This window comes from Zea mays, chromosome 7 (genome assembly GCF_902167145.1).
Source record: "Zea mays cultivar B73 chromosome 7, Zm-B73-REFERENCE-NAM-5.0, whole genome shotgun sequence".
NCBI lineage: Eukaryota > Viridiplantae > Streptophyta > Magnoliopsida > Poales > Poaceae > Zea > Zea mays.
In genome coordinates, this window is record NC_050102.1 from 138,747,172 (window position 1) to 138,760,651 (window position 13,480).

Genomic DNA, 13,480 nt, shown 5'->3' on the forward strand with positions numbered 1-13,480 from the left:
CACCCTCCAACAGTGTCTATTTTATAAAAAAAATAGTAAACCGATTATAAGCATGGTATCTTGAGTCATAAATATATTACCTCATATAGTTGAGTTTTATCCTCGTTTTTATTAATTTATAACTATTTATTTTCTATTAACGTGATTTATTCCCCAAATAGTATCATTTAAGGCCTAATTGTTGGAATAAATTTTTTAAGGTCCTAAACATTTTAAATACAATCTTGTTTCAATTTTAAATACACTAGAGCTAAACGTTAGTTTTTAAAAATTGCTAAGAGCATCTTCGACAATGTGGCCTATAAAAGTGTTCTAAAAATTTAAAAATAAGTTTTTTAAAAACCACTAAGAGCATCTTCGACAATGTGGTCTATAAAAGTGTTCTAAAAAATTAAAATAGTATATTTTATAGAATTTAGAGTAGTAACAAAAAATTAAGTTTAAACAGTAAAGCCTCAAATTAAGTGATTAACTGATGTAAATCTACTTCGTTGGAGCAGCCCAATAAGGTACAATATATTTGTGAGGAAGATGACCTATATTTTTAACATTTTTTTTGTAAAATAGCGAATTGTTAGAGCAGATTTTGTAACTTGAGTCTCATAATTTTAGGGCATCGGGATAAGTTATTGTTGAAGATGCTCTAATAAATCGTTAGCTAACTATTAGTTAATTTGCTAAAAATAGCTAACAACTCAACTATTAGATTATTAGGTAGACTGTTTCATATCTTCAACGGTTAACTATTAGCTCTAGTATATTAAAACACCCTAAGTTAATGCACACATGTCCATTTTTTCTAAAAAATGTTCATCATAATGGTTACGTCGATCGAAATTTATAAGTCGTCATGTCTTTTTTTATATGTATGTTTGGATGCACACTTAGCTATCAATTTCTTTCAAGTCAAACATCAGTATCAAGTTATACAGTACTATCTTTGACCACATATATTTTTGGAAACTATATAATTCTACTACCTACAAATTATATATGTTAAAATGTTTTAGTCAATAAAAACATATCCATATTTTTTTGGCAACGATTGCTATGCAAGATACAAACGGATCTTTTGATCCGTTAGATCACAATCTAGCCGTATGTTAAATTTAACGCTTAACCCCTTTCAACAACTTGATTAGGTTTATAAACAAAACTCTCCAACAAATCATGGTTGCATCTATGATTGAATTATGATGTGATGGACTAGAATACTCGTGTGCACGTTTATACTTAGAGACTGCTTGCATAGCACATAGTAGTCGCTGCCTATTTTTGTTGGGTAATTGATGGTCAAAGATATAAATATTAGGCTTTGAACATATGTAGGCCCTGATTGGTTACGCTTCTGCATCATGCTTATTGGTTACGCTTCTCTCCATCGTTCTTAGATTCATGGAAATGCTAAGGTTCTTCTTGTTCATTAGTTCAACGGGTGAAGTGTTGATTTTATAAGAAACAAAAATAGTCTAGGTTTTTTTTGGAATTCTCACTTATTTTCATCTATAAATGAATTATAAGCGAAACTAAACAAGGTCTATACGACATGTATAAAAATGAAAGAAATAGTTTTTTTTATCATGTATCTAGTAAAGCTAGAATAAACTATAATCTAAAACGGTTATAGATGATAGCTTTATTATCTATTTAGAAAAGTTAGATTAGCTGAAACTTGGAGCTAATGGAGTATTATATTTCGGGACGGATCCAATAAATAGAATTTTGCTATGTGCCTAACTGCCTATGTGATTCATAAGCATCGCATCATATCTTATATTAGTGTTAGAGCATCTCCAACAACGTGATCTATAAAAATACTCTAAAATTTAAAAATAAGTATATTTTTATAGAATTTAGGGAACTAATAAAATATTTTGCTTTAACAGTGAAGCTCTAAATTTAGATTATAGGGTAGACCACCATGGTGTAGTATATTCGAGGCATTTGAGATAATGCCTTATAATTTTTTTTACCAAATTTTAAAAAATAACCGTTGTAGTTTTTTTTTTGTATATAGAACACTATTTTTTGATTTGAGACGCTGTTAGAGATCTCTTACACATTATAGATACTAGCAAATATGATGCAAGAGAATCCACCTCTATGTTATCATTGAATGTGACTAATGTATTTTAAAATCAGATTTTGTATTATTGCAGAACAAGGACCGTTCCAACTTGTAGCGGACAGGTCAGATATGATTATATGAAACATACAGGTGGACGAGTATTTTGAAAATAGAAGGACGGATTGGAAGACACCTTATTAATGAAAATTTATAGATATTAGTATTTTTAACGTTTAAGTAATTTGAAAAGTGTTGGGTTCATTGGAAAATAAGAATCACATTTCTTTGGTGTAAGAGGGACGATTATAATAATTCAGAACATGTCCATTCATTTTGTAAAATAAAAAATGAATGACACGAGGTCGAGGAACATCAACAAGGCAAAAAGAAACTCAAACTCAAGAACAATAAAAGAAGAAGAAAAATACATTTTGCAGTTCACCCTTCAATTGTTGCACGACCAGAGCTATCAGTTCAAACACAACCAGAAACACAAGATCTGTCTGTCGCACAAACAGCGTGTCAGCTCGGCTCCTCTACCTACCACAACCTACGTAATTTACACAGCTGAAACTGAAACTACGGCTTCACTTGCTATCACCGCTTATGAGGTCTTTCCACGGTCATTCTTATCCTACCTGCCTTCTCCCGCCACGCTTTCCCGTTCCCAAAGACTTCTCCGACCTGCTGCTGTTCGTCTTGGTCCTCTTGGACGGTGGCGGAGTGGCTGGTGCTAGGCCTCGTTTCTGCGGCCGCCCGACGCCTCTCTTCGCCCCGGCAGCCTTGCCGCCCCTCCTGGATCCACCGCGTCCGGTGCCCTCCTTCCGTCCGGTTCCTCTCTTGCGTTTAGTCGTCTGCTCCTCCATCGCCGCCGGCCGCTTTCGCGTCGTACCCAGGTGGGACCCCGACCCCCGCTTCCTGGGGGGCGACTGGTTCAGGCGCTTTAGGAAGTCTACGGCGTTCCGCTTCTTGGCGAGCCCGTCAGTGCCAGCACCGGCGCCCTTCCTCGGCCCGTCAGCACCGTCCGCTAGGTTTCGGCCTGGACCCGCGGAGTTCTTGCCACCGCGGCTCTTCTTCGTCCTCACCCCCCACGTCTTGTCCTTGGTCGCCGCAGCCACGGATTTCTTCTCGTCCTCCGTCTCTTCCGCCGTCTCACCCTTCATCGTGTTCTCCTCCTTTCTCGCAGACGCTGCGGCCTTCGCGATGGAGCTCCGCTTGCGGCACACAATCAGCGGCTTCCCCTTCTCGATCAGCGAACCAACGATGTCGGCGCTTGCCGGTGCCGGCGCAGCCACAGCCACGTTCTCCTGCTTCGGCTTGTGGAGCACCGCCGATGCGTGCCCGGTGACGAGCGCGCGGGCCTCGACAGCCGCGGAGTTCTCGGGGGTGCCACCCGGGAAGAAGACCACGATGTTCGTGCAGAGCAGCAGCAGGTCGCGATAGAGCTCGTGCGCAGAGGAGTGGCTGTCATCGTCGGCGCGCGAGCCGGCCGACGCGTTCAGCCGACGCCGCAGAGTCTCCAAGTCCACATGGCGCCTGATCGTGTCCCGGTACATGGCAGATTCCTGTAATTAGATAGGATTGACCACGACATAAATATAAAGACAATAAATAAAAATAGAAACGAAAAAAGTAAATACGAGAGATGGACTAAAATTATCTGTTTGTATCGTTCTAGGTAACTAGGCATCCAGCCCATGCTACATAGGATTGATTGCAACACTGCACCCAACAAAGCAGCGTGCTAGAATGACGAGCAAAAAAAGATAGAGACTCAAAAAGATGGTAGCATAGGGATACTTGTCGACACTAAGAAACAATTTTTTCATACGATTAGATTAACTATTGTTTTTATCAAAAAACCTTTGAATCAAGTAAGAAATTATAAGGTCATAGGACTATTTGTTATTTTGTAAATCAGAATATTTTGAAGCGCTTCTTCACAACCTCTACGGTGCTATTGGTCCCAACCAGAAGTCATCCTACTCGGGCAAACCGTACGCGCAAATCAGGTACTAGCTTCTATTCACATGTCACGCCATTTAACATTTCTAAGGAGAGCCGTTAATGAAGGCCAGGGTGGGAGTCACGACTATAGTAATTACCGAGGCACCTACCTCGCTGTCGTTTTCGCGTAACCGGTCCAGCACGCAACCGAGCTTGGCCAAGACCGCGTCGAGCAGGAAAGTGAGCGGAGAGGACTTGGACGCCTCCGCCTCCGCCTCCTCCTCTTCAGCGTTCCCGCTTCCACGGCGGCGGCGGCACAAGCTCGCCGAGCTCCGCACTTCGCTGCTGTCTTTGGAATCGACCGCCGACTCAACGGACGCTTCCTGTTTCGCAACCTTCTCCTCCTTAGACCCGTCGCCTAGCTGGCTGGGATGTTTGGGCGGCTTCAGATCTGTGGAGTTCGACTCCCTGCATGAGCACCCGGGCTCCTCGCTTGAGAGGCGATCGTGGTCGCTCACAGCCTCGCCGGAGGCTCTCTGCTCCCGCTCCGCTTTCAGCCGTTTCACTTTTGACTGCAGCGTCCTGCGCGAATTTAAAAAAAATGAGATTAGCCTCCCATTAAATAAATCCCCACCGAACGATCATCATCAAACGGTAAGGAAAACGGGTCCAAAACGTATTTTTTTCTACTTTAGAAAATTTCTCCTCACCGGATCCCTTACCCGATAGAGAGATCGCATCGCTCGACGTCGCGACGGAGCTCGGCGACGCGCAGCCGCCGGAGCTCGTCCACCCATCCCTCGGCAGCGGAGGCGTCGGGATCCTCCTCGGCCTCCTCGACCCCGCCGCTGCCGACGGTGGAGAAGCGGCGGTGGAGGTGGCGGAAGCGGAGGCGGCAGCTGTGCGGCGTGAGGCCTGGCCGCGCCGCCACGGGGATCCGTGTCTGCACCTCCATGGCCACCGAGTCCCAGCTCGCCGTGCCGTGCCGCGTCACGGCGCACGCCAGGAGCAGCTCCTCCAGCGTTCCCCAGATCTCCCCGCTCTTCCCGGCTGCCGCCGTCGCCTCCGACTCCGGCGACACGTCGGTGCCGTCCGCCATCCTTCCTGCGTTCTCGTCCGTGAGGCAGTGGAGGTGTGGTGGTCTTAGGCTCTCAGCCCTGGTCCGTTGCCCTCGTCTCCGTTGCTTTCCCCCGTCGCCTTTTGCTTCCTCGGCCCGGATTGATTTTTATCGGTAAAGAAGATGGCATGGTGGTCACTGGTCATGGAAATCAGCCATTCAGCCGCGCCCCGCGCGCACCCTGGCCCAGGGGCTTTTCTGTAAAAACATCGGAGTGGGTCCACCTACGGCTATTTCTTGTGTAATGACCGTGTTGTCCCTGGTCAGTGGTCAGCTACCACCAGGCACCAGCTTGCTGTTTGCTAGTACGTACGTGTGCGTGCGCTCGTTGTCTGGCAAAGCACAATCTACACGACTGCACTAGGCACCGGAATAAAACTGATCGTCTGATGGAGCTAAACCAAGTCCAAAGCATCCAAAATTCAATCGATGGGAATAACATGATCCGGAAGGTATATTCTGGTAAGCAATTGCAGAATATCGTTTTTAACAAGTTTACAAGGCTGCCTGTTTATTTGAAAAGCAATCTGCTTTTAAAATTAGTTTCATGAGTTCTTAGATATTTTGTTATGTGTGTGGCAAACAAGTTTCTAGCGAAAGAAGCTTAAAAAACCAGACCCTAGTTCGTGGCCTATCTTCTGAGGCTTATTTAATTGATGTGGTGGAAGGAAAGTGTCAACTGTTTTGGTTGAATGATGAATGAGCTTGATCTGTCGGTTTCAGGTTGTACGAGTTCGTGCCTTGTGCCCAAATCTAACATCGATCGTCGCCCTGAATGCCCTAATTTAACATAGGATTTTCGAAAGGGTATCATTGAAACAATTCAAAGTTCTATTGGAGCATGTCGGTGGCCATGGCAGACCATTAACATTTCAGAAAGCCGTGGTTTTTATTTTATCAACCAAGTCCCTTAAGATATATGCAACTTTCGAGCATCAACAACGCTCAACGCTCGATTCAAAGGAACAATTGCACATACAGAAATGTCGCTGAGAGTAATGCTGCATCCTTCAAAGGTGGCCCCCGATAAAAAAAACTAATCCTTCATTCATTTTAGATCGCAAGTTGCGGATTTATACAGAACGGATAATATCCTAACACAAACAATGGAAATAGAATATAGGCAAAACTACTACATCACCTATGGAAAATGGCTACCTCACAGCCCTTACCAATCTTCTCCATTGAGGAAGCATTATTATTAAGCACAAAACTTGACACAGCCGTCAGCAGCCATATCATATTGTAGCGCTTGCAGTGTCAGCAAGCCCTATGGCCCCCCTATCTAGGTGTTTCCTACTTTCGTCTGGCCTCCAGCGCCTTCTTCAACCCCTCACTTGCATCATTGGAGGCCGGTTTCGTCCCACTGTCTCCCAAATCCTTAGCATCGCTGTGAAAATGGTGATCTGGTTTCGACACGAATGAACGCTGTGGATGTGGCACTGTTGCTGGCAGCTTACGTCCATCGCCTTTGCTGGCTCCAACCTCTGCACGCAAGTCCTCGACTGCCAGACGCAGCATGGTGCTCTCAGCATTCAGCTCCTCCAATTGCCTCTTCATTAGTGAGAACACCTCGCCCTCGGCTGCTGGTGGGGCATCTTTCTTCCTCTTCTTATCCGTTTCAGACTGCGAAGGCACCTTGGGCGTGTGCTCGATGGTGATCTTGTTCATCACCAGCAGCGGCAGCTTGCTGATGGCGAGGCTCCCAGCCTTGCGCCCGTACCCGTCGTCTGCGAGCGCGGCCTTGATCTCCGGCGGCACGCGCAGCCCCCACTGGAACCGCAGGCTCGCCTTACTCCACAGTGGCAGCACACTCCTGGTCGTGAGCCGCATCCTGGACAGCAGCGCGCCCACGCCGCCGCCGCCGGTCCCGGCGGCGGCCGCCACGTTCGCCGCGAACCCATTCCCAGAGAAGGAGAACCCGTTACCGTGCGCTTTGCGGTCGTGGTCGTCGCCGTTGGTGACGAGGTCGGACATCTTGACCGACAGCGGGGGCAGAGTTGATGCGGGCGGCGGCGGCGGCGGGGAGCGGACGGAGCTGGCGACGGCGAAGTCTCCGATCCGGGGCTTGAAAACGAGCGAGAAGGCGGGCGGGTTCGAGGAGGTGAGGTTGAATTCGGCGGCGAGGGCGAAGGGGGCTCGGACAGGGGACCCCAGCGGCCCCAGCCCCGTGCGGATGGAGAGGGCAAAGGGCTGGAGCGGTTCGTTGGGGCGGTACGAGAGGCGGAGCGCCGGGCCGGAGGTGAAGGCGGTGGAGAGGTCGAAGCGGAGGTCCTTGGCGTCTCCCCCCGCCACGAGGCCCGAGAAGAAAGGCAGCCCCAGCACGCCGACCGGCACCTTGGCGCGCAGCAGCGGGCGGTCGTCGTCGCGGAACTTGATCGACGCCTTCATGGCGGGCAGATGGGCGGCTAGGTTTACCCTATTGGATTTGGATACGGGATTTGCCGGGCTAGGGAGGTTTGGTGGTGGTGGGGATTTCAAGTGTGGAGGCGAGGGAATTGGGGAGCGGAGATTACTGGCCCGGGGAGACGGCGGCGGCCGCGCCGGGATTTAATTAGGGGCGGAGGTCATGGCGGAGGGGACTGACTGGATCAATGGAATGGGTGAGACGGGAGACGGAGGTGGAACTGGGATTGGATTGGGTGTCGAGCTTGCCGGACCGTTGGTTTTCTCCTTTTACTATGTCGCTGCCTTTTTTCACTTTTATTACAGCTGATTTAGCATGCTTAGGGCATGTACAATGGTGTTTAATGTGGGGGCTCTTAAGTTGTTTTAGGGGGTTATTTGCAAAAAAATCTTAGAGCCGTCTCTCCGTGAAAAGACGTCTCTGGCTCGTAAACCAAGTAACAACAGACGCCTCACTTCCCACTGTACGAATTTGTCGTCTGTTCTATCGATCTGATGCTATACAAATACATTTAATTCTGTATTTATTAATAGACTACGTTTATAGACACTCCATTGTACAATAGAGTCTCTTAGTTGTCTCCTGTGCTTGGAGAACCGTTTTGGTGTCTCTCCACTGTACATGCCCTTAGAGCAACTCCAAAAAGATGTTAAAAATTTTACCCAAAAATTAATTATTAAGAGCATGCTAAAAAATATTAAGAGTGAATTATGATGGGTACTCCAACAGTTTCTTTAAATGTGACATATGGCGCAATCTGTACAGTCGTCAAGATGCTATGGATGATCCGATGCGTTGAGGAATGTATTGGGGAGGGATGGAACACACCAAAATATGAGGGAGAGGAGGCTATGGATACGGGACGCTAATTTTTTGGGGAAGAATGAGGGAGCTGTTGGAGTAAGAAAAACCACTATTCTTGACTAATATCTGTTTTGGGGTTAGTTTACACGTTATTTTGGAGTTGCTCTTAGGCGAGAAATTATACACGACAACTAAAATGCTGCGATTTGGGCCTTTAAGTCGCTTTTTTGAGACGATGCTTTCTGAATAAGATGGGCTACGTCCAAATAAGGCCCGTTCTACTAGCCTGCTGGTCAAAATGGCTGATAAATCACAGGGCAGCTTTCACAAAGTTGCGCTAAGGCCCAAGCGTGCAGTTTTTAATTTGCTCAGCTCCCATGAAGATAAATGTTGATGCCGCTGTGTCTAAAAACACAACTGTCGATGGCGGCGGCGAGTGACTGCAGCGTGTCCAAAAAAAAAATTCACCGTGTGCTCCAATCTTTACTCTTGTAAAACACTCACGCATTAAATGCATAAGTTTGTTCCCCTCTCCAACATAGGCGGCAAGTGACTGAAACATGTTCCAAAAAGAAGTACACGGTGTGCTCTATTCTCTTCTCTACTCATCTAAAGCACCAGATTCTACGGTCGTTTAGCGTCACACATGAAACATATAAGTTTGTTCTCTTCCCTCGTTTCTCGCCTAACAAACAAGATAAAATAACTAATTGCATGCGTAAGCATGCTTGATGCATGCTTCTCTCCTCCCCTGCCCGCAACTCCACCCTCCTCGAGCGTCCAACCAACCACCCACCATCACAACAAAATCCTCCTCCACTTCGCCCCCACCGGTGCGGGTCTTCTCCTTCCCGACCTCCACTCCGATGCACTCTTCGATTGCACGTGGTTAGAGTCCGATGACTCCCTCTATGTCGTCGCCTTTGCGGACGGTGAGATCCGGGCATGGTAGCTGCAACATGGACGGGATGTGGGAGGGATTGATCGCCCGATCCCCGCCATGGGCATCGCGACTTTGGGTGCATGCCACGGGGTCGCATGGTGGATGTTCGCATGCTACGTAGCCCTGCGTTCGGGCGCTACTAGAGGCGGTGCAACGTGTGTTCATGTTCGACCAGAAGGGCATGTTCTAGATTCCCTCCACCAGTGTCGAGTTTCGTCGGGCCATTAACGTCGAAGGCTACTAGTGCAGACAGCAGCAAATATGATGGGAAATGTTAGTGGCACATTGGATTACTCGAAAATTGGACTCATGCACACATGTTTAATATCGGGATACAACTTCGATCGGACGAACTCAGGTCGTCGTCGGCCACCGAACAATAGTTCTACTTCCTTCCTAAGTTTTCATCTCCTCTCCTATTGTGTATTTATACGACCACTAAGTGTATGGGCTACACCACCCAATCTGGACCGTAGTACCGGCTGTTGGGCCTTACCGCTAGCATTGCTTTACCTTCTGTTCCCGCCTTCTGGTTGCTGACATTTCTCCTCCGTAGACAATCAGCTTGTCCCCAAGCTAGAGTGATCCAAAAACGACGTGTCATCGGATCCTTGTGCCCCCCCCCCCCCCCCCGCTCCGCACGACCTCGCCGCCCCTATCCTCCCCTTCCCCCTTCTCTTGTGCCTCCTACCCCTCACTCGCACTGTTAGTCACCGTCAACCCACATCATGTCGTCATCCGTTGAACCCGCTTTCTTCTTAGCGAGATTGTAACGTTAGTACAGTCTATATACTATTAAAAACTAAAAATTACGTAAACTTCATTCACTCTCATTTTCAGTCGGAATCTTTCACGTGTGACCAATAATTCAAGATAACAGAGAAGCACTAAAACGTCGTACAAATCAATTCTGCACAATATTTTAATAAATAATCAATCCGAACAAATAACCAGTCGCTAATTCTAAGAAGCAACATGAAGGGAAGCTCTCTCCTGAGTTAAGACTGGGCGGCGGCGAGCCTGCACGCGCCGAACGAACGCGCGTTCCATGACACGCCCACCTCGGCCATCCACACCCCATCGTCGAAGTTGCGCGCGTAGCTGGCCGAGTCGTACCCGTACCTCGCCGCCGCCGCCTTCGCCCGCAGCGGCCGGGCAACCCACAGCCTCCGCGCGGACACCCGCCACCGCCGCGCGGCGTACAGCCGAGCGACCCCTGCCGCTGCCCGCCTCAGCGAAGCCCACGCCCTCGCGGCGCCACCCTCGGGCTGCGACGACGACAGCCTCTGGTAGGACGTGACTCGCATCGCGGAGCTCGTGGCCGGCGGCCCGGCTTGACCGGAGCTGGAGCTGGGGCTTAGCTTCTGATCGTCCTACTAATGTGACGTGCGCACGCCGACGTGGTTGGCGACTTGGTTGGTTCGATGTGCGCGGCTCACTCGGGGCTTTATAATCGTGGTGCAGCATGATCAGCATGCCACCGTAGTCATGTGTTGGATCCAGGGGTGTTTTGGTGTTTTCCGGGCGGGCATTTCCTGGAGTTGTTTCGCACAACTTCTTCGGACGAGCTGGACAGTGGGGCGGGCCTCAAGCTGGACAAAGACGACGACATCCTCTTCGTCTCTCTAGCTGCCAAATGGATCGATCCACTGCTACGGATCGTTCTCTGTACTCCGATCATTCTTGATAGTGGCATTTTCCACTCCAAGATTATCGGTTTTTCTTTATTCTCTATTCGTTTCTTCCGGATTCCCTCCCAGAATCGTTTCAGACGGAAACATGATCGACACTCCTATAATATAAACAGTATTGGCGTTTTCCTAGATGATCGACATAGTTCGGCAAAAACATGATCTGTTTTCCTAGATGACGTGATTGGCATAGTTCTCAGACGGAGACGACAATAAATTGGGACGACAAACCAGAGGCCGTTTGATTGCATCTGGTGAAACGAATTGCGAGCGCCAGTTCCAATTTCCAAACCAGCTGTTGAGAAGGGCGATTCCCCTTTGTTTATATAAGTTCTCAGGGATGTTTAAAGGTTGTTGACAGCTCAATCCAATCAGCTCGAACGACGGCAAAATCTGATAGACCATCCAGGCCATTGCAGAGCACCTGTCCATTTATACCAACTCTGAACTCATATTTTAGAGCCAGCATTGAGCTGATCTGTAAACATATCAGCAAGAACAGGACATCACAACTGTCAACAACCTTCAGTCATCATTAACTCCCCATTGCAGCTGCTCTAGCAGCCCGGTTTTTTTATAAACAAGACAGTCCTGGCATAAGTATCCGCTATTCTATTAACGGCATTCCAGGATTTCCTGTACAAGAAAAGAGAATGCAATTTGAATCAAAATAAGGGTCTTGCAAGACTAGGTGGCTAGATTTAGCTGACTACAGAGCATGTGTTGGTCCAGTTCAGTGCCAGTCCATTTCTCATTTCTTCGCCTTGGAGAAGCGGAGGCACCTGTACTTCTCACCACTGACAGTGATCTCAAGGGCTCCATCTTGGTTGTCTTGGCTCGATGCTGTTCCCATGAGGACGCTTTTTTCCTTCTCTAAATTCTCCTTTTCCATCTTCAGCCTGGCTTCTTGCCGTGCGATCTCGGCCTGTACAGAACAGGATTGGAACACAAGTCATGTTGCAGGTCCCTAATTACAGTTAATAGTGATGATCGGAGACATGCTTGACTTTCATCCATCAGGAAGATCCTACCCAAATGCATACTGCTCGCTCTAAGTCTTCTAATACATTTAAAGAAAACTGACCTGGCACGACCATCAACTAATTTTGCTCCTAATTAGGCAAAAGAGAACCGGCTTTACTGTTCTCGCTTCAATACTACAGGTGTTAATGATGATGATCTAGTACCAAGTGACTAAGCACTTGCTTTGTATATAAAATACCGTGTTACAGTTTGAACTAAGTCATTCCATATCAAGCACTTCAAATTAAGCCTTCCGTATAATGAGAGTTATTGATTCAACCATAGCCCAACATATGAGCACTTGTACATAACATAGCATGAGTCAAGAACTGCATTGCTGGCCAGACCATCATTGACTGAGAGAAATGAGACATAGTAAAGACATAACTAGTTAACTACATTAACTCATGGCTACTGAACACGTAATAAGAAACAGGCCAAATGTGTGCAAGCTTCCATAAGTGAAGCAAGACGGGCAAGGCAAAGCACAGCAAAATGAAATTTGGGCCATTTGGATTCTGATCTAGACGTCTCCTATTCTTATGGAGTTGTGGTTGACCTGCCACCCGGTATATGAATTTGATCTCCTCACCCATATACACTTTCTACTCCAAGAACTAACCCCACCCAACACCTCTCTCCTTGGTGCCACCACTCATCAATCACACCCCACCAATTACCAAGCCTCCACTTCCACTTTGCGAACCCAAATTTCCCTGTGAATTCATCCTTGTTGTTAGCGGCTCCCATTTCTGCCTTCTAAACACTCCTCGTTTCCTCTCCAATTTCCCCTACTGGCACCAAAACCCGCTACGGGTTTCACCTAAATGTAACTGAATTCTGATTCCCGAACTGACAATTCCGGCTTGCACCTTGGAGCATAAATCTCAACAAACCTGAAAATGTGTCGACATTGGGTAACATCGGCTAACTCATCGACGGCAAGTACAGCACGCAAGCAGGAGCAGCGCGCACTGATTGTTTCAACACCAGGACAGACGGAAGTAAAAAAGAAAAAAAAAAGAAACTGCGACGATTACCTCGCGACGGGATAGCTCGGCCTTCCAGGCGGCCTCCCGCTCGGCGACCTCGCGCTCGCGCTCCTCGATGTAGCTCTGCATCTCGCGCTCCTTCATGACGCGGTCTTGGATGTCCGCGTCCAGCGCCTCCTGCAGCTCCTTCACGAACCGGTCTACAACCGCCTTGATCCGCACCGACATCGCGGCCCCGCCCGCCTTCCCCTTCTGTTCTTCCCCTCTCCTTCCTGCTCCCCCCGCGCCACACGCCTCGGGCGCAGCAATAAACAAGGTCAAAGAACGTACCACTCCTTTTGCGTATCGCTACCGGCGCCGGTCTCCGGCGATATCCATGGGCGGCGGCTAGGGTTCCGAGGTAGCAAAGTGGGCGTCGGAGTATCGTGGACCGCTAGTTCACTTCCCTGATTCCCTCTTTCTAAACCATAGATTTTCAAGCAATTACA

General features: G+C 48.0%; 3 protein-coding genes across 3 annotated transcripts; all 3 read right to left on the reverse strand.

Moving 5' to 3' along the window:
- Positions 1 to 2,476: 2,476 nt before the first annotated feature.
- LOC100277965 (uncharacterized) lies at positions 2,477 to 5,288 on the reverse strand. The gene is made up of 3 exons (NM_001367301.1): positions 4,738 to 5,288; positions 4,186 to 4,597; positions 2,477 to 3,633 (listed from the first exon to the last, which is right to left on the reverse strand). Exons 1-3 carry the CDS (start codon positions 5,112 to 5,114, stop codon positions 2,698 to 2,700), a joined length of 1,725 nt encoding a protein of 574 aa, NP_001354230.1. The 5' UTR covers positions 5,115 to 5,288; the 3' UTR covers positions 2,477 to 2,697.
- An 873-nt stretch (positions 5,289 to 6,161) lies between these two features.
- LOC100277694 (uncharacterized) lies at positions 6,162 to 7,580 on the reverse strand. The gene has a single exon (NM_001151196.2). The coding sequence runs from the start codon at positions 7,521 to 7,523 to the stop codon at positions 6,429 to 6,431; it is 1,095 nt and encodes a 364-aa protein (NP_001144668.1). The 5' UTR covers positions 7,524 to 7,580; the 3' UTR covers positions 6,162 to 6,428.
- Positions 7,581 to 11,491: 3,911 nt separating this feature from the next.
- On the reverse strand, positions 11,492 to 13,401 carry LOC100191615 (uncharacterized). The gene is made up of 2 exons (NM_001137044.1): positions 13,041 to 13,401; positions 11,492 to 11,902 (listed from the first exon to the last, which is right to left on the reverse strand). Exons 1-2 carry the CDS (start codon positions 13,218 to 13,220, stop codon positions 11,729 to 11,731), a joined length of 354 nt encoding a protein of 117 aa, NP_001130516.1. The 5' UTR covers positions 13,221 to 13,401; the 3' UTR covers positions 11,492 to 11,728.
- Between the last annotated feature and the right edge of the window lie 79 nt (positions 13,402 to 13,480).